At 41.1% G+C, this 20,618-nt stretch overlaps 1 protein-coding gene across 2 annotated transcripts; it reads right to left on the bottom strand.

Annotated features, from left to right (window-relative positions):
• Positions 1-5,724: 5,724 nt before the first annotated feature.
• On the bottom strand, positions 5,725-20,520 carry dapk2b (death-associated protein kinase 2b). 2 transcript variants are annotated; one of them, XM_040025780.1, is made up of 12 exons: positions 20,323-20,501; positions 19,551-19,745; positions 13,640-13,861; positions 12,748-12,886; positions 11,589-11,718; positions 11,424-11,472; positions 11,305-11,331; positions 11,062-11,214; positions 10,558-10,603; positions 7,562-7,651; positions 7,360-7,446; positions 5,725-6,041 (listed from the first exon to the last, which is right to left on the bottom strand). In XM_040025780.1, the coding sequence occupies exons 2-12, from the start codon at positions 19,625-19,627 to the stop codon at positions 5,964-5,966; spliced, it is 1,098 nt and encodes a 365-aa protein (XP_039881714.1). In that variant the 5' UTR covers positions 19,628-19,745; positions 20,323-20,501; the 3' UTR covers positions 5,725-5,963. The 2 variants fall into 2 exon arrangements, with proteins under 2 accessions (XP_039881714.1, XP_039881715.1); XM_040025781.1 differs by lacking the exons at positions 5,725-6,041; positions 7,360-7,446; positions 7,562-7,651 and adding an exon at positions 7,675-9,860 and having other exon boundaries at positions 20,323-20,520.
• Positions 20,521-20,618: the final 98 nt, after the last annotated feature.

The raw sequence follows: 20,618 nt of genomic DNA, 5'->3' as shown, positions 1-20,618 counted from the left end.
AAGAAATCTCATTGCTTTCCTTTTTAAAGGTCCACAGAGGTTATGCTGCACAAAACTGATTGATGTCTGAGGGGTTTTTTTTGTATGTATGGGCAGAACTACAAAGACCTAATCATTACTGCAGCAGCAGACATTGGAGCCTTTTATCAGAAGCATTCAAAGGCGAGTGGGAGAGAAGAAAGAGGGTGGACAAGGGGTCTGTGGTTCCAGTCACAAAAAGCCACAAGGAATAATAAATAGGGCTTCATTTTCTCTAGCTGCTCTTTTATTGTAAAAAGGCCCTGATTTGAGCTCCAGCTGGGTTTAAAATGACGAAGGGGGTGAGACTGAATCACAGCTAAGGTGGCAGAGCTTCCCCCAGCAGTAGTTATTTATACACCTACTGTATTTATAATCCTCCCATCCAGAAAGAGCCAGATGTGGTGAGTGTGAAATCACTAACAATCCAGTCAATTCATGATATCAAAAGAAAGGCCAACTGCAGCAGTACAGGTAGTGAATAAAGGGCAGATATTTGCAGGACTGCCGCTGATGGTGGCATTCGTTTAAAAAGCTTCATGAAATTGTTAAGCATTCAAACCTTCTGTAATGTAATCATTCCTTTTGTGCTGATGCTCACCGTGGCTCTGCTCTTTTAGACTGTAGTGTTAAAAGACCCAATCACACCATTATCACAGATATTACATAATTACATGTTCTGAACTGCCATCAGCATATTGTGACCTAGCAGCATGTCAGACCTAAACAGAGAAATACAGCCGTACGCGTTTGTCGCTCACGTGATCATATAAGTGCAAAATCTATAAATAAATAAATGACTGATTCACTAAAAAATGTGCACATTCTTGCACCGGCGGGTGAGCAGCGTGTGACTGCGTGTGACTGTCACAGATTTTGATTTGGGTTGTGCAAAGCAACAAATTGACTCATTATGTTATTATGAACTGCGGCTGATTCATTCACACTCCACAGAAATAATGGTCTCATCTGTCAGAGGGCTGAGCGCTTTTAATTAAGAGACCTGTGAACCCAAAATATCCCCCGTCCAATTATTAGAAGAGCAGGTTATACAAATGGTGAAAGAGCTGCGACAATCCATGGTTGCTCCTCCGCAACCCTCCATGTGCAGTTTAATATGAACTTCTTGTCTCATCTTCCACTACGCAACCTGAAATTGAATTTGGTGTATGGTTTGTTGTTACGTTTGATTTCACAGTTAATTGATATACGGTATAGTGGATAAATCATTGCTTCATGAAGTCAGATGCTGTTTTTGCTTTTTTTTTTTACTGATATTGCACTGGGAACATTCTGGTCTCCAGAGCCAAATGACCACCAAGTACATCGATGCAGACACCAGGGGTCTCTGCAATTCAGTACAGCGCTATTGATTTTCCTGTCTCCAGAAGGTTATCCTTAGCCCTTTCAGAAAAAAAATAACCAATGTTCGAACAGCACCACCGCCATTCCGCGTGGGTTTTACCAGCAGCACCTTTTTTTTTTTAAATATTTCAAACGTCAGCAGCAAAATGCTGAAATACATCTTCAGAAAACAAAACGTTTAAAAGACTGAACATAATGTGAAAGCTTCATCACAAAAACTGTAGTTATCAAGGACGCTCTTCTATGAACACTTTCAGTGCATGCTGGCAGCAGAAATGATTGGGCTCATAAATGTGATACTTAAACATTTGATGCAGGAATGATAGCTATGGTGACAAGTCTGTTGTTTTTTCAACACAAGGCCTCAGAGACTAATTATGTGAGCAAAACATCATCGCGCCCTGACACCACCACCATCATCCACATATTGCCAGATAATTGTCTGCACTTAGTCTTGTAGCTGAGGAGAAGAACTGATTCCTGTATAGACTTACCTGAAATATGTGAAGTATAATCTGGGAAGTCCTTTAGTTTCATATTCTGGTCTGTTTCCAGACATCTACACGTGACAGGAGGCAAAGTGTTCCTTATAGCAGCGTGCCTTTGGGAATACTTTCATATATAAAGGTTCACAACACTTTCAACAACCACTTCACACAATCAGACGTCTATTTTAACTTCACGGGAGGCTTGAATCGACTTGTTAAAGTGGGTTAGGATAATCATTGTGGATATGTAGAAAGGTGGAACGTGTAATTTGTATTAAGAACATAATAACATGCCTTTGGCAAAAACAAAAAAAGCAACATGATGATAGATATTTGTGTGAGCCACAGTTGTTTGTCCAGGTGCAAAGCATACTAACTTTGATGAAAAGGTCAGCCAATCAAATTTCCTTAAAGGGGAAGACTTGTCATTCTCGGTATCGCAATGAGCAACACTTGTCACCTCCCTGTGGTCTAATTGCAAATGTACCTGTGATGCACATCGCTAAAGATGAAGCAGTGAGAGAGATGAGATCACTGACAAAGACAGGCCACCCAGTGACATATCAAGAGCACAACCACCCACACACTCACCCACCCATTAAGTCTCATTTCCAAGAATAGGGGGCAGACTGTGCTCTTGCAGGTATGAATAATGAAAGCAGCCTCCAGGAGCTCATTTCCAGAGAGTGATCATCAGTAAAGTACGGCCTAATGATCACACAGATAAAGTGAGAGGCTGGCATTCATGATTAATGCCCTCAGGTCTGTCTCCACAGCTACACGGCCTCTGCCATCAGATCTTCTGATGCGCACTGACCACAAAGCATCAGGTGCATCAAGGAAAATAAGATAGACCATAATTTACATGAGTCAGCGCAGTGCTTCGTTCCTATAACAAAACTAGCTGTAATATATCATAGAGCAGATATAAAGAATAAGAAAACATGTTAGTTTCAATAAAGCTGTAGTATTTTGTTTTATCTGATATGTAAATGCTTTTTAGGCACCAACCTATCACTTGATATGATTTTTATGTAGCTTGTTTAAATGCCTGTGTGCTTTTTTGATGTCTAATTTACAAAATAAACTCATTTTTAAAAAATTCCTGATGCATGAATATCTTAAGTAGTCTTCAGGAATAGTTTTCCAGGCTTCTTAAAGAGTGTTTCTTTTGACGTTGGCAGCTTTTTGTTCAATCGTCTGTTGAGATGATCCCACACTGTTTCGGTAATGGTGAGTTCCTGGTTCTGGGGAGGCCAATCCACGAATGATAATTCTCTTTGGGAATCACCTCGCAAAAAATACTGTGTTGTCTTTGGCATTTTTTGTAGAATGAGCTCAAGAAATGGGATCAAGCAATGTTTTTGTGACAGGCTGCTTGTAACAAAATACATAGAGCTACAATTTAAAATACAATTTTACAGTTTTGCTAAGTCCTCTTTTTGTGTAGACATACGGAAAACACAAGTCATCCCTTGAGTTTGGTTGCTTCTTTGCTTAAATGATTAATAGGTCAGTGTTAAGTGGCTTAACAAAGAAACAAATAAATAAAAGGTACAAAGAAGAGAATGAAAAAAAAATAATTAAAACAAAACCTTTTACTCAATACTGTATATGCATGGTTTTCTTTAGTTTAATTGATTTCTTTTTACTTTTCCCCTAAAATAATTTCTTGTAACTATTTATTTCCGGGTATATGGCTGTAGCTTTTGTTATGCCCACTAGATGGCACCATAGTAAAAGAAAAGCACAGCATATCACTTTTTTGCTGCAGGCAATGGCCTCAACATCGCAGACACAGTTTTTTAATGGTAAATTATTTATCTACAGCTCACCAGCAGCAGCATTCATGTTCCATTAAAAATAAGAAGAATACCAATAATGGGCCACAGTAGCACCAGGGGCCTGACCCATTTAAGTGGAACAGGGTCATGATGTAAATAATTACACCTGTGTTTCCATGTCAGAATGGCTGGGTAGCTGAAAAGGGCCTATTATGCTCATCATGTGCTAACACTGACACATCTCTGAGTCAAGCACTGTTCCAAAGACACCCTGAAGGACACACTTTGAGCTGACAGCCCACCTTATTTGTCTGTGTGAATGGATCATCAACCGGATCATACCAACGTGAGTCGGCTGGAATTCCATGATCCCACAGAACTGATCCCACCATACCAGCTGTGGCTCTCTTACATGAGATGAGGACCTCACTGTAACGGCTGACTGGAAAGCATGTCATATCACTGTCTACAAAAGACTCGGCTCTTATTTCAGTGAGACATGGCAGGAATATTTACAGTCACCAGCTTGGCTCATCAGGGCGAATAGAGACGAGTGACCCAAACGTGCACTAAATGTTTTCTCTCGTCTCATCAAAGGCCAGTAACTCACAAGCTGTCATTAAACAATAACAGGAGATGTGCTAACATGGAAACAGACTAGAGGAGTTTTGTCTGACATAGCGAATTAAATGTGAATCTAAATATTTTGTGCTGCTATAGAGAAGGACAAAAAGGCACACTGTTTTCAGACTGACCCACTTGTTGATTATGACACCTTTCTCAGTATTTGTGTTGAGCTGGCCCAAATTGTGTAGGTCAGGCCAAATTATCCCTTCAATCTCTTTCAGCTCAGCTGAGTCCAAACAGCGCCACTGTTGTGAGGCTAAATAACCAAGCAGTGGCCAGAAGAAATGGCAGCGGCCAACAAAGTAGGTGGATAACACACTGATATTGAGATTATTATTCCTCGTCAAGAGCTGCTTTGTATTTTTTTTTTTAACTTTAGTGTGTTTGGCATATTTATGGTTGGGATTTCTGGGTCATCTAGACACAATCACACTTTCACTGTGTGGGAAAATCATTTTACACTTTGCTTGGCCTTAAAAGAAAGGAGATGGTGAGAGTTTAATATCCAGGACTCAGGGTGTAGTTGTCACTGATGCCTCACAACAAGGAGGATGTGGGTTTGAACTTCATGTTGTCTCTGTGCACACAGTCTAAAGGCATGCATGTTATGTTAATTGGCTGTAGGTATGGATGTGATCATGAAGGCTTGTGTGTCTCTCTGTGTAAGCCCTGTAGGCTGGGGACCTGTGCAGGGTGTAACCTGCCTTATGCAAAGCACCAGCCCAGACAGGCACCAGTCCCTTCCACAGCGTTAAGAAAATAGATCAAATCAACAAGTTTTGGTTTCATAAAAACGGTCAAAGTAACAATGTTCATTAATTTATTTAACACATTTTCAATTTACACTTTATACACATATAAAGAAAGTAAAATGCTTCTTGAAAACACTGAAGGCTAAGATACAGGCAAAAGTGAACTTAAGACATGATGTATATCTATTTATAAATACATGAAAGTATTGCAAGACTTATCAATTCCATTTAAAACTGCAGAATTAGATTCACATATTAGGCATACCGTAGATACATGCAGTCAGTGAACTCGTCAATGAAACACAGTTACAGTCTCAGAAAAATTTGCACAAATTAAAATATCCTATGTAAACATATAGTATACAGATGCTTTAGGGGCTTATATCTTGAGGTTAACAGTTAATGATAAAACATCGTTAAGCACAACACGTAAACATTCGAAGATCTGCTGTCATGTTGTTATCCTGCAGCGCTAAACCCTTTAATTTAACACTCTGGATGCTAACATCTGTTAAAATATATATCAATCAATCTGTATCAATACTGTGCCAAACAACAGCTTGAGAACTATTTAGACAGAAGTTGTCTATAGCATACATATATATATGCTAACATACACAACAGTTCCTGTCAACAGCAACAGTAATCAAGCTATAGCTGTGTTAGGGAGTTTTCTTAATCTTAATCTTGCTAGTGCAAGATTAGCACATGTTTAAAAATGCCGGAACGATGTCCGACATACAGCAGAAGTTGTGCTGATTCAGAATGAAGAAGTTGCCTTAAACTCTAAAAAAAATCTACTTTTACTGCTGTCATGTCAAAATATATTGTAACTATGCTTAGTGGCGTATAACAGTTGCAGAGCATGCCCTAAATAAAGGTGCAAAGTCACTGTTCTGCATGTCTGACGGACACTCTGAGGGTTGCTCTCAGGAAGTGCTGCTTCTCTTTCTGGTCCTTGGTCTCCTCTTCATAGTTTCTTCTTCTTGGTCGCTTTCACAATTCCTCTGACAAGACCAACACATCCCAGTTAGGAAACAGTTGTAACATAGTTACTGTTTGTGGTGATTGTGACAATTGTGAGTCTCCACAGCTGGAGACAGCTCAAAGACTCTAAGCATTCTTTTACATATCTCTCTCTATTTATTTATTTATTTATTTATTTATTTTAGCTCCAGCAGCATATAGCAGGATAAAACTGTGCTTGCTACACTGCAACACTGCGGAACACAATGTCTGTTGTAAAGATACTCCCAGAGAAATAGTTAGACATCTACATCTGTAAATGCTGTGGAAATAGTGTACAATAAAAGAAACTCATCACCGCATTAGTAAGTGCACCTGCTTATTAAGTAAATATCTAATCAGCCAGCCACATGGCAGTATGGTGCAATGCATTTTGGCATGTAGACATGCTCAAGACGACCTGCTGAAGTTCAACAGGAGCATCAGAACGTGGAAGAAAGGTCATTTAAGTGATGTTGAATGTAGTATGATTGTTGTTACCAGAGAACTAGTCTGAGTATTTCAGAAACTGCTGAGATTCTTCCTGCACAACCATCTCTAGGAATTACAGAGAATGGCCAGAAAAAAAATGTTTCCTATTGACCAGGAAACATAGCCTCGCCAAAATTGTACAACAGAAGATTGAAATATCATTGCCCATTCTTAAGTCCAGATTTCTGCTGCGACATTCAGATAGTAGAATCAGAATTTAGAGTAAAGAACATGAAAGCACAGATCCATGCATGCACGGATTTATCAGTTTAGGCTGGTAGTTTAATGATGTAGGGATAACTTTTTTGCACAATTTAGTTTCAAATGTGCATCGTTTAAAAAAAAAAAAAAAAAAAAACCACAGCCCGCTTTATTATTGTTGCTGATCATGTCCATCTCCACAGAGTACCCATCTCCTCGTGGCTGCCGTGTCACAAAGGTCAAATCATCCTAAACTACCTTTATGAACTTAATGACTTCATTGTACTCAAATGCCCTCCACAATCACCAGATCTCAGTCCAATAGAGCACCTTTGGAATGTAGTGGAACGGGAGATTCACATCATGGATCTGCAGCCAATAAATCTGCAGCAAGTGTGTGATGCAATCACGTCGACATGGACCAAAACCTTTCAGAATCTCTGCCATCAAGAATTAAGGCAGTCCAGAAGTCAAAAGGGTTCAATCTGGCACTAACAAGATGTACCCAATAAAGTATCTGGGGAATGTATTTGCAAAGTTAAACTAACCAGCTGTTGGTTGAAGCAATATAAATGAGAGCAGCTCAATGTGTGTCAGTTTAATGTAAACCATTGCACGGCAACCTACCCCGTCCTCCTCAGGCAGCTTCTCATTCTTATGGTTCTTCATGATTCGTGTTAGGTGGTTGCACAGAGCCACAATTCTGAATGACAGCTGTTGAAATCGACAAAAGTAAAAAGAAATGGGTTACAAAGCAAGACATGTGCAATTTTTTTATGCAATCTTCATTTAAGTAATAGTCCAAGTTGGTACCAGGGCTGCATTTTACCTTCCACCTGCGTCGAGCATATTGTCTCTTGAAGTTCTCCAAGTTGACCACTGATAGTCTCTTCACCAAGGCCTGTCTGGGGTTCAGAGGCTGCAGAAACACAGTGAGATGTCAGAAAGCAGAACTGTCCCTCACGTCAGCTGTGCGCATGTGCTTGTCTAATATAATCAGCTATACCATGAAGACATTTCAGATCATGAATGACAGAAATTTAAAAAAAAAAAAAAAAAAAAAAAAAAAGAGTCATAATCTCTAATTAACATTTATTTCATGGTTGACAACAGTGTAAAATGTCAGCGCACAAAGACAAAAGAGTGCTGAGTGTTCAGACGCTAATACTGGCAAAGGAAGTGAGAAATTTTTAAACAGATAAGATCTTATCATAGATGTTGTTTTTATGGTTAGCGCAAAAACATCTCAAAGAAAGAAATAGAAAATGCTTTTGAAATAAATAACTCAACCTTCAGCAATAGAGCACATTTAAATCCATAAAAAAGATCCTTTCTTTTAAAACACTATCATTTACAAATGGAGTATTAAATAGGATTAATTATTATTTCAATAAAAAAGAAAATTGCAATTAAAAAAAACTTAGATCAGTCAATAAAAAAAACATTTGAACTTATCATTCACTCCACTGAGAGAACCATTGCACAGTACATTTGTTTCATTTAGTTTTACTAAATCAGCTAAAATAATCTGCTAAATGCTCAGGCAGAAAACACCAAATTAATAAATAAACATAGTTTAATAAATCCATGTGTCACAAAAATAAATAAATAAATAAAATAAAATATTGTGCCACTTATCCCAGTTAAAGGACTAATCATGTTTGCTGCTGTACCTGCTGTTAAGATCAATACTTGTCTGTCATTTAAAAAGCATTCCAGAGCCAGTAAGAAATTAAAGCTCAGCTTATCTTTGGCCTACTAAAGAAAAAAGGCAGGCTGACTCTGTCAAAAGTCAACAAAAGAGATGTCAACGCTCGGGGTAGCAGTCCATGAGCAGAGGCAAAACCCCCTCTCTCTAGTCACCTGGGGGTTAGGGTTCAATGGGGGTTTCTGTAGGAACCTGAGGCATTCCAAACTACCTAAGAGATATAATCTCTCCAGAATGTTTTAGGTCTGCCTTACGGTCTCCTCCCAGAATGTAGATATTTGTTTAAAATAATGGCAAAACCTAATGCACTAATATTTCTATAATTGATAATGTCTATCCATTTTCTTCATTCAGTTCAGGGGACTGGAATCTATCCCAGCAGAAGCGGGGTATACTCTGGACAGGTCATCAGCCTGTCGCAAGGCTAACACTGAGAGAGAGACAACTATTAACGCTCACAGTGGCACCTTCAGCCAGTTTAGAATTACATGTGCATGTGCATGTATTTGGACTGTGGGACGAACCTGGAGGGTACTCACGGAGGGAGAGGGAGAACATGCAGAAAATAGTGTTTATAATGTGTGTTTATGTTTGTTTAACCTTCGGACAAAGCCAGGCTAGCTTTATTAACTGATATAACCATCTTCTCCTTTAACTCTTTATCTTTTTTGTTTAAACAATAAAGAAAATCTACAAATAAATAAAATTTAAAGAGTGCAATTTAAAAAAAAAAAAAAAAAAAAAAGAAAGAAAAATTGTTGACTCTTAGAAGATTTTTCAATGGTTTATGTCAGCCAGACTCAGTGAGGGGCTGTTCAGCCTCAGAGCAGACTTCTCCTTCACAAGTCAGATGCAGCAGGTCCTCCAGTGCTTTCTTTACATGTGTGCTCAGACTTCTGTTATGGATGCTACCACTGGTTCCCTCAGGATGCAAAGAGCCCATCAGATCCTGGAGCCACTGGAGCTCAGAGTTCAGCTCCTGCCTCAGAGCATCCAGTTGGCCCTGCCTGTGGTTGTACCTCTTGCTGATGCTCTCCAGACAAACATCTACTGCCTTCATGTCTTCTTGCACCAGCTTCCTGGTGGCCTCCACTTTGCGAAACTCGTGGCAGGCTTGCGAGAGCTGTTTCTTTGCGGTGTCCCGCTCCTCCTTGTACCAAGCTTCCTTGTCATTGTGAATGGAGAGCAGTGCTTCTATGTCACCCTGCAGGGTGCGGTAAGCTTCCGCCACCTCGGACAATCCCGTCTCCATTAATCCGATGTCTTCCACCACATGGGCAAAACGCTCAAAGTTGGCATATGTGTTGTTTTGGGACATGCTGGAGTGCGACTGGATAGTGTACTCTTTAAGTAGTTTTGTCTTCAGCTGCTTTGCTTTCTTCTCAGAGGCAGCGCTGTCCTCCTCCATGTGGCCGCAGGACTTCAGACAGAAGGGTAGGGGTGGGGGAGGGAGACTGAGTGAGAGGATGTCTTATTGTTGCATCTCGAAAACACGTATAGCAGTGAAAAATCCCAGCAGACGTGGCACTGGAGGATTAGTGTGTGACCCCAGAGCGTAAGCCACGGCTGATAAGGGGTGCCAAAAAACAGCAAACATTCCTGTTGAGCGTGTAAGGTTTCCCGGATCCATGCTTGCATCAAAACAGGATGAGGACTTCACAGCAAAACACCACTCACATGCATTTCATCAGCCTGAGTGGGAGGTAGACGGCTTCACCACAGCACAATGTTAAGTTTCCATTCCATTAAAATACAATTAGCGAGATATTGCAAGAGTCAGACCACTGACTTTGTAGACAAAAGGAATATTGCAGATGGCATGAAGATGGATGAGATGAGTGTGAGATGTGAAGGGAAAAACAAAAATTCCCAAACAGGAACAATATACATACTTTAACTGTGGGACAGTATGGAAACATCTATCCAGGACAAGTACACAGTTAGTGGGAGTGAACACTGGAAAAAAAAAAAGATCCTGCTACCCCGTATGTTACCTTTGACATTAGCTGCAATAGATTTTACTCCTCGTAGAAGGGGGGGCAGGGGGGAATGAAGTGCTGACAACAGTCACAGATTATACAAACCATGCAACACTACTGCATAAATCATGTCCATACCTTAATCCAAGGATGATTCAGTGCATCTTCTATTGTCATCCGTTTTCTAAAAGACAAAATGCAGCTGTGTAAATATGCCAGAACAACTCCATCAGACAGGGCACGTAGGTCAGTCGTGCAGCAGACGGTGACTCTCTAAGGATTACAGCGAGACCAAACTTCCACAGGAATATTCAGTTTCCCAAAGGTGCACGTAAACACTTAAATGGAAACACATGTCAGAAAGTAAGAAGAGGATCACATTTTACAAAGAAAGTGTTTTTGCAACATTTTGTAATAGTTTTCTTTTCTGGTTTTATATATCACACCGTGTAGCAGAAATAAATCCTTACTGGCTGGCTGGCTGTTTATTCTCATGTGGGTCAGGAGTGCACTTCATTAGGATTTATTAAAGCATAGCCCCGCCTGGTACTGGGCTTTGTAATGAAATTTCAAACCTGACCTTTGGCCTTGACCTATTTGTTAGTAACCTAATTTCTTTCTTCTTCTTTTTTCCTCTTTTACCTCGTTTCCTTTTCCAGGAGCCCTCTGATAAAGTTCTTGGCCAGCTCACTGGTACTGCTGAAGAACTCTTCATCAAATTCGTAGTTCACCGCTGAGATGTTTGCTAACGTTTCCTGCTTTGTGTCACCGAGGAAAGGTGACGCGCCGCTCAAACTGAAACAACAGCACAAACGTTTGCATGCGTGACTCAGTCGATAATCGTAGATACATTAAAATTCCCGGACGTTGTGAATCTCAACTTACAGTATATATGTGATGACTCCGATGCTCCTGCGAAAAAAGGCGCAAGATTAATCCAAAGTTATGCACTGCAACCTGTTGTGCAGATGTCAGCAGAGTCAGAGGTAATTAAAAGCTCTTACCACATGTCTGCTTCCAAGCCCAGTTGCTCATAGTTGACTATCTCTGGAGCTGAAAATAGACAACACACACTCAACATCACAAACAGCGTCTGGCCAAACATCAAGCATCTCATTAAAATCGTCAAGCTCAATAAAAAAGAAAAAAGAAAAGAAAGAAAAACTTACCAACAAATTCAGGGGTGCCAAAAATGTTTTTGAAATCTGTCCCATCTTGTATTTTGTGTGCTAGTCCAAAGTCTATTATTTTGATGCGGGGTAAGGTGGCATCCCTGTCCAGCAGCATTATGTTTTCAGGCTGCACCAATGCAAATAAAGAAACAAAGCATGTATGTCAGCACATTTCCACTAATAGCAGGGCTCGGTAATACAGACAAAAGCAACAAGTTACCTGGAGAAATCCTCCTTTTGTGGAAGCATTAGAGAAAAACAATTAATCACGCTAATTAGTGCAAGGGTGTGTCAGTGTGAACTGAAAATCAAGGCTTCAGGCATGAATGACTCAAGCACCTAGTGCGTTGTTATTTTGCGTACCTAATCCGCCTTCAGTTATCAACACAAAAGCATCAGCAGTGAAGAGGACTCACAACGACCCATTCTTACATTTCTACTGTTATATGCTCACCAGATTCATATGGGGCATAAAGGGAACAACAACAAAAAAGGAACACTATCACCCAGTTCTGCATTCAATTAGTAAGATGTGGCCTCTTGTGGAAACTTGTCAAAGGGGCTCCCTGTTTCCCAGTGCTTCCCTTTGGCTGTGTGCAATATAATAGGCCTGCAAATCAAGAACCATTCACATTGACTTTGAAGGGTTATGGTGCTGGGGTTGGCTTGTGTTTATTTAGCTGTTCTGAAGCTTTATTTTAATCGAAAAGGGGGATAAGAATTTCTCAAGTAAAATTCCAAGTCAAAATGGGGTTAAACAGGAGGGTTAATGGGTGTTATAGCTGACTGATCTGATGACAATAGACCTTGGGAACGTAGATGCACAGCTAGAAAAAAAATCAGACAGGATAGCGACTTTCAGATAGAAACGTGGGCGATACAGCTCTGAAACTAAAGAGATAACTTTGAGGTGTCGGTATCTGAGAGTTTGGATGGTGGCCACAAAAAACAGGAAGGATGTGTCAATCAGAATAGCAGAACTGTGCAGTACGTACATTAAACACCTGCTATAGATAGATAGATAGATAGATATACATAAGGTCTTTATGGCATTGCTTGTGCGTAGTAATACAGTTGCTATGGAGGTAAAGAGTTTAACTGTTTCACAGAAAACAAATGCAGTTTAAGATGCGCAGCACAGGAGAAGCACGTTTACCTTTAGATCAAAATGTGCAATCTTCTTGGAGTGGAGGTACTGCACTCCATGTAGGACCTGCTTCATAAACTGAGTGGCCTCCTCCTCACTGAGGCTCTCCTTTTGAGCTAAGAAGTCAAACAGCTCTCCTCCAGAGACCCTGCAATACGCACAAACACACACAAACTGACACTCGGTGACTGTGGGCTCAGACAATCTGGAGCAAGCCCTCGCTAGCACTTTTATCTAAAGTGTGTTCTCAGGAAATTCGATGCACAAGCCCTGGATGCCTGAGATATGTTTGTTTGTGGTGCCAACTTGCTTCTGTTTTTAGTCCATTTGCCCTACTTATGGGCCAATGTATTTTTCCATAAACATAACTGAAAAAATGATATGAAACCTTGGCCCATAACCACAATGTTCTCTACCATTCATACAGCAAAAATGAGAATGAAGGACAGTGCGTTATTCTGCAGCCATTAGTCATATTTTTTGTTTGAGTTTTTCAATTAGTCCTAATCAGGCCTGCCATGTTTCTCGGCACTCAGCGACCCCAGACGGGGGCCCTTTTTGGCCTCTTTTCAGCACAAGCATTATTGACTTTGCAAGAGACATTTGGTTCTTTCTGGCAGACATGATCAGGGGCAAATGGTTTTCAGCAAACACAGCTTCAACAAACAGAAATAAACTCACAGATGAGTGGACTTTTACAGTTTTACAGTATTCCTGCCAAACATTCAAAAGACTGCACTGACATAACTTTTCAATCCCAATAAAACACATTTTATGTTATGCAGGCTCTTATCTATTGTACATAGATGTTTGGAGTTTTCAAGAAGTAAAGCATGATAAAACTTTATTGTTGTGACTGTGTGGATATTGCAATGCATTGCAGAATCTTGCGGTGACTCACAGTTCGAGGATAAGCACAACATCTGTGCGGTTCTCGTAAACATCGTGGAGCGCTACAATGTTGGGATGCTGGAGCTGCTGCAGGATGTCCACTTCCCTCGCAATCTCCTCTCTTTTCACACCCCGTCTGCTGGCCCCGCTCAGGCGCTTCTTGATGAACTTGGCCGCGTACTTATTGCCTGTGCTCTTCTCTATGCATCGCTTGACAATCGCAAACTGCCCACTGCAGACAAAAGAGAAGCAATCACCACAAAAAGTGCCAAGAGAGCATACAGAGCACGGGAAAAGCAGTAACATCCTGCATCTTGGTGGAGGATGTGATCTCTGAACACTCTTCTTGTTACACCCATTATCATTCAACGTGACAACTGATTTACGTGTATCAGGATTTGTAGTATCTACCATCTTTTTTTTTTTTTTTTTTTTAAAGGAATAGAACTAATAACATTCTTTGCATTTAGCCACAGGATATTGGTGAGGAAGCTGTGGTACACAGATGACTGAAAAATTGTGGTATGGTCCATCACTTCCTGTTTCCTGGCGAGACAATGAGACAATCTGGTGGTGCTGAGAGAGCCTCTGTCCTCCTACTCCTTTTAACTTCCTGTCAAGTTTAGTGGAGCAAGCTCAAGTGTTTACTCCACTGAAAGAAAAGCAAATCACAACAGAGGTGTGTCTTTGACAATATTGTTCAGTGAATCATTGCGTTCTTGTTTTGAATGTTAGATAGAAGTGATAGTCAGACATGAGCTTACGACATCTTTAATGGCATCTTATTATTAATGAGCTTCAGTACTGACTCCAGTTGGTGTAATACATTCCTTTGTTTTCACTCATCCCTAACATAAATCATAACACTCATAACTTGCCTACTGACAGATTGAACAAGAAATATGAGACCATTTTCCATATGAGGGGAATTTCTGTGGCTTTAATATCAGACCAGCACTTGAGTAAGCTTGCTGTCATACTACTGCTGCTTTGTTGTTTCCTGTTGCTGGGGGATGACCTGCCCACCCTATTGTGAACACAAGCTTCTCATCCTTCTGCGTGATGCCACAACGACATACAAGGGCTTATGTGGTGAAGGAGCTGGCAAGAGTTTTACTGAATAGGAGGGAATGGTTGGGTAAAACACATTAAAGCTTGAGGACCGAAGAATTTTCATGTTTGAAGCACAGACACATTGTGACAATGTGGAGGGAAAAATTCCCAAAGAGGGGGAAAGACAATAATTGGCAGGCATTTCATGAATTTTGGACATAACTGTCCACACAGAAATTCCAGAGTGGCTGTGAGAGGCTGTCCAATCTGTGTCTAGAGGGCTAAGAATAGCCAGACTGAAACAGAGTCTTGCTTTACCTGCCACATTTCTTCTGCTGTTGGTGAGTGAGAGCCCCCGCTTGAACTGCAGGAGTGGAAAAGAAAGAAGGGCAGAAAGGAGGTGTGCAAGGAAGATCTGTACACCCACAACACACTACAGTTCACACTTGTATTTTCAGGGTGTTTACAATGTGCACCCAGAAACAAATTAAGGGATTAAATACTGTCTTTGTGGTTTTAAACCAGCTACTGACTCTGTAACCCTACATCGGTGCGAGATGGTTGAGCCAGTTTTCATGTTTTTGTGGCACGCCCTGTCCGGTGCTCTGTGATCACACCTGCTGTTACATTGACTATGCTAAGCCTCTTATGAAACATGCTCAAAAATAACAATATAAAATTATGTAAATGCGGGACCACATAAACCCAGACTTTCAATTACAACCTCAATGAAGAGATTAAGTCTAAAACCTTTAAACAAATATGACGCAGTCTGATACAGCAGCACTTCAACAAAAAAGCTGAACATCTCTGATACACAAGGGGAAAAAAAACAAGCGTATGAGTTTCTTTAAAGTGCTGCAGTGCTTGATGCAAGGGGATTTGCACTGAACTACATGTGGTTGTTTCACCTGTGCGTCTAATAAGACAAGGGAATCTTTAACTTTAGATTGATTTGATGTATTTCCTATAGCTTTCAGGTTCTGGAAACACATTAAAAGCCTAAAGTCCTTGAAGTTATTATTGAGATCATTTAATTCATGTGTGAACATGTCCCAGCAGAGACTGCAGGGGGAAAAAAGAGAGAGTGGGGAAACATACGTTAAGGCAATAATCCACAAAGAATCCCACGCACATTCCTTAAAAGGAAAATAAAAAGAGAGCGGGTGGAGTGATAAAGCACAGCTTCATGGAATCTCAAATCCTCCCTCTGCCTGATCTATTCACAGGACGTTTCCACCCTCGAGTCCTCCCTGTTAGAGATGATAATGTGTTAACTGAAGAGGTGGGGAAGTTACTCAGTGAATTCCACTTGCAAAAACATCCATCAATTACCCCAAGGGGAGGAACTGATCCATCACTGGGGCATTAGCAGTCCCCTTGATTTGCCTGATAACTAATGGCAAATAGAAAAAGCCCTTGAGATGATAGTTGTAGTTCATGTGTGAAAAAGCACCCAACACAAATGTCAGCAGAGGGGCTTTACTCCAGCATTGCTACGAAGTGCAGAGTAACAGCGGAAAGAGATGCTGGGGGAGGTGGTATTCCACAAAAGGCCAGGCGTGCCGTCTGTCTTAGCCCTAAGCCGACCAGCGGGGCTGAAAGTGCCATCTCTCCGCAGAATTTCCACTTCCAACAGCTGAAGGTCATTAGCCACAGCCAAGGTTGAAGGAATGCTCCGACAAGTGGCGCCAACCCAATATTTAAACATGTTTCTCAACTGAGCAACCACCAGGATGACGAAGAGCGCCAGATTCGCTGTTGACCCAGAAAGCTGTTCCTAACCAGGCAACTAATCAAATGCCACTGAGGGCTGCAGGGACGCAGCTCCAACTTTTAAAATTCTACCGGTGCTTGAAAACCCAATTTGTCGGCCACATTTTCTGCTTTTTACGCTGTAAGTGAAATCTTTCCGCATTTAAGCCCTAAAGTAATCTCTAGATTCCCACTGGTATTTAAGTCCAGCCACACATGCACACGCACACACCGGCATCTGTGAGGCATTAGTGTTGTTTGTAATGGGACATTTTCTGTCAGTATTGGAACTCTGGGGGATGTCCAAAAGGTCAACATGGAGGTCCTTGAGTTAGGCTGCAGCAAATAAACTCCCTTCTCTCTTTATTTCCCCAACTTACACAACAGCAGGAATGTCTCGGAGCTATAGAGACAGAGAAATTCTAGTACTTTTTGGTAATCTGAAACAGCTGTGTGCCTGCCCTGTGGGCTCTTTTCACTTCAACGCATTTATTGTTCGAGCACCGCAAACCTAAAATTTGCATCACTGCCCTCTGGATATTCCATAAAGAAAACTTGTAAAATGGTTAGTCCGAATCATTTTCTCCTAAATGAACCCACATAGATACTGGAAAAATATTTTGCATATCAGGAAGATGCTCCTGCAGTATTTACAGATTGGAGGGCAAAAACTCTGTGAACCTGTGTTAATGGACAGATGAGTTTTCACCTCAATGTCAACTTAAGCAGTGACAAACATGCTGCTGTTCCTGTCATTATAACAAATGTTTAAATATCCATCTCACCGTCAAGACAGAGTATAGGTGTCTTGTGAGTTTCTGCAGGTATTTTGTAAGAAGCCACACATTAACAAACTGACCAGATTCAATTTAAGGCATCGTTAGAGTCATACAGTTCACCCTGGGATCACGTCACTCGCTGTACCTTTCATACATAGCAATAAAGACACGGTGGTGCTAGACGAAAAGTCAAGGGATTACCATTAGAAGTCAACATGAAAGCATTCAGGAAGTCAGAGTGAAACCATGGTGTAAAGTAAATTCAGCATTCAAATTTTGGGGAAAGTCTGCATGTTTTTTTGGGGGGGAGGGCGGGTTTAACAGTTGGTAGTTTCTTGACACTGACTCACTACGCACTACTTATCTACTAAAAGCTATCAGTTGTTATGAGCCAACAAGGACACAAGCTCACTTGTAAACAGGGTCCAGCATCTCAGATGAAGACCTTTTTCTCAGCCTTACCTTGATGCTCAGTTACAGCTCACCGCTTCCTGTTAAAGGCATCTTTTGGTTCGGACTTTAACACTTTGTACTGTATGATGTCATAAGTGTCATCAATCGAATGGAAAGAAAGGTACACTTGTCACAGCATGCCCCGCATGTCAAAGGGCTGACAGGTTTACCCAAAACTCTGTGTCATTAGTGGAAACAGCCACTCAGTACTGCTTTTCGGGACTGTGAGACATTGAAACCTGTCAACATGATTAATTCAATTTCCAGAAATGGTGCAACAGTACCACAGCACAGGACATCTCAAATACGTCACACGGTTTTTGCCTCCCTCCGCCAAATTTCCCCACACTCTTAAAGGACAATTGAGTAACAGTTCCACTGAGGTATGTGAGTGGAGGGCTCTGAACCCGTGAGGCTGTCAAAACTGTGAGTGGGCTAAAACACGTCCCCCGAGGCTCACCAGAAAACTGTGAGTGTGAGTGAAAAGTCTTTTGCAGAAAGATAAAATGTAACAGGTTTGGTTACTCAGAAAGCTAACCAGGGCTTTTAACCACAGTAGCTTAAAGGGTCACATATTTTCGACATGCTGATGTTAAACATGCACTCAGCTCACAGCAGAGTCCCCTTTGCTTTTCAGGCAAAGGTTTTCTCATGAAAACCAGCTCAGCTTTGAGCAACACATTCCCATGTCTGCCATGTCTTGCAGGGGTTTAAAGGGTATTTCAGCTTTTTTTTTTAATATAAGTTTTTAAAAGTCTTTTAAAGGAATTTCTTAGGTTTATTTATTAGGTTACTTGATGTAACCTAATAAATCATCTACTAGTCTGTGGTGATATGAGCAGCTTTTGAGTTGCCTCTGTGCAAACAGCCGTGTTTGTTTTGCCTTCTTGCTCTTTGCATGTCTGTGGAAAATCCCTCCAATGTTACAACTTCATGTGCAATTATCAATGACAGTACTTTTTTTTTTCCGAACGGTGCTTACAATCTATTTATTTTGCAAACTACGTAAAGTATTAGATAATTTATTCATTTTATTGATCAGCTAACTGTTCGTGAATCATTATTTTTAACCATCAGACGTGAGTGCTTTACTCAAAGCCTGATTACTGTAAAAATATTTCATATTTATACATTTGAACTTTTCATGCTACACGAGGCCTTTGCTGAAAAGTCTTCCTCTTCTGTTTTTTGTTTGGGTTATTTTTTATAGATCTGAAGGAGTCATTTCAACAGCAGGTCTGGATCAGGGTGTGTCAAAGCAGCTATGTCCCAACAAAGACTGGGACACAGTGCATATTGGGATTAATGGTGAAAGGCTACAGGTCAGATGCTTTGCTTTTACACCCGCTCAATCTGTTATCGAGTGGTGCACATGCCCAAGCTGTCCTTCCGTGCAAAATTGGCGTAGCTTCCTCAATCCATATTGTAATCTACCAACTTCCTGTAACTTATTTCCTCAGTTTCCTTCACGTCTGCTCTTTACGGGGTTTATTCGCAGCACTTCGACACCCTGGTCCACCGCCCCACAGTCAGACCATGCAAAGCAAATCGCTCACAATTCATTTGCGTTCCTGGACTGACAAATCTGACCCCCAAACACAGCTGTTTTCTTTTCTTCGAGTGTGTTTAGCTTTGGTACGTTATCTCTAGCTGTAAAATTCAGCCCACTTTAACCCAACGACACTCCCCAGTTCAAGCTTAGACAGGCCAGCTGTTTGCATACCTACATACACAGGAGGACCACCGGATCAAGCACTTGCAAGGGAAACTGACTCACCCTCTGACTCACACAAACTGTGAAGGATCATCTTCTAAGAGGTGGGGATCAAATAACCTCTCATTGACATCCTTCATAAAAACTAATCGTGAACAAATTCTCACCTTCCCAGTGTTTCTCCAATTTCATAAAAATCCTCCACGTTCTCTTGCTTGAATACCGCCATGCCGGGCGTCCTCATTGATGTAGCTCCTTAATATGTAAAACAGATATGTAAAACAGCCTCCTTGATATGCTCCAGTAAAGCCAGTTGTTGTGCCTCCCCAGGAGTACTCTTCCTGCACACCACAAGTCCAACCCTGCTGACACAAAGATGAGTTGGTTTCTGAGCGCAGTGATGAAAATGTTTATTACAAGTTGCAGCTTGCTGTAAGGTATTCGTTTACTGAATTAGAGCTACTTTCACCTTGCTCTTGGGAAAGCCTTAACACCGTAACACAGCACAGAAAAAAGGGTCCTCTTTGTTCTTCACTAGTATTACAGGCTTTAAACTACAACTTGCACAACAGCGTCTGAGCAGCATAACAGTGTATAATGAGGATTACAAATGAAAAGAACATTTCTAGCTAATTAGGGCAGGGCATCTGTTGTGAAACATTATGTCTGGTTAAAAAGGTTGAGAATGGCAGTTACACAGGCTTTGTAAATACCAGAACATGGCCATTGTGACAATTGTGAATAAGGATTTAGAGATAAAATGGTAACTGTGCAGCATGGGAGTGAACACGTATGTGTACACAAATGTGTAAAGAGATAGAGAAAAAAAAAAAGATGTTCACAAGCTGAATTACCACAAACTTCCTCTCTGGCAAGTTTCATGAGTTTTTCGCAAGTGTCTCAACAAAACTGGCTGCAGTTAAAAACACCGGGTCTTACCTTCAGTCAGCTGCAGAGCTGATGATAAAGGTGCATCAGTGTCCACGTCTCCTACAGTTGGTCTCCTCGTCTCATAGCTGCAGCTGGGGTCAGAAAACAGCTCCTCCGGGGTGGATGGCTGCTGTTTTCTGTCACCGGTGGTATCACCATCAGGCTTTTGTGTGCGCGTAAAGTCCCTCCCTCTGATGGCTCTATTATGAAACTGCAGCGCGAGCGTGGCAGGCTGTCAGTAAAGATAGCTCGGATAACTGCTCGGTGCGTCCTAACAGACGCGTCTGAATGAGCATTTGAATTAG

This window comes from Simochromis diagramma, unplaced genomic scaffold (genome assembly GCF_900408965.1).
Source record: "Simochromis diagramma unplaced genomic scaffold, fSimDia1.1 OVJJ01000293.1, whole genome shotgun sequence".
Taxonomy (NCBI): Eukaryota; Metazoa; Chordata; class Actinopteri; order Cichliformes; family Cichlidae; genus Simochromis; species Simochromis diagramma.
The sequence above is the reverse complement of the archived record's forward strand: the minus strand, read 5'-3'. Positions and strand labels throughout refer to the sequence as shown.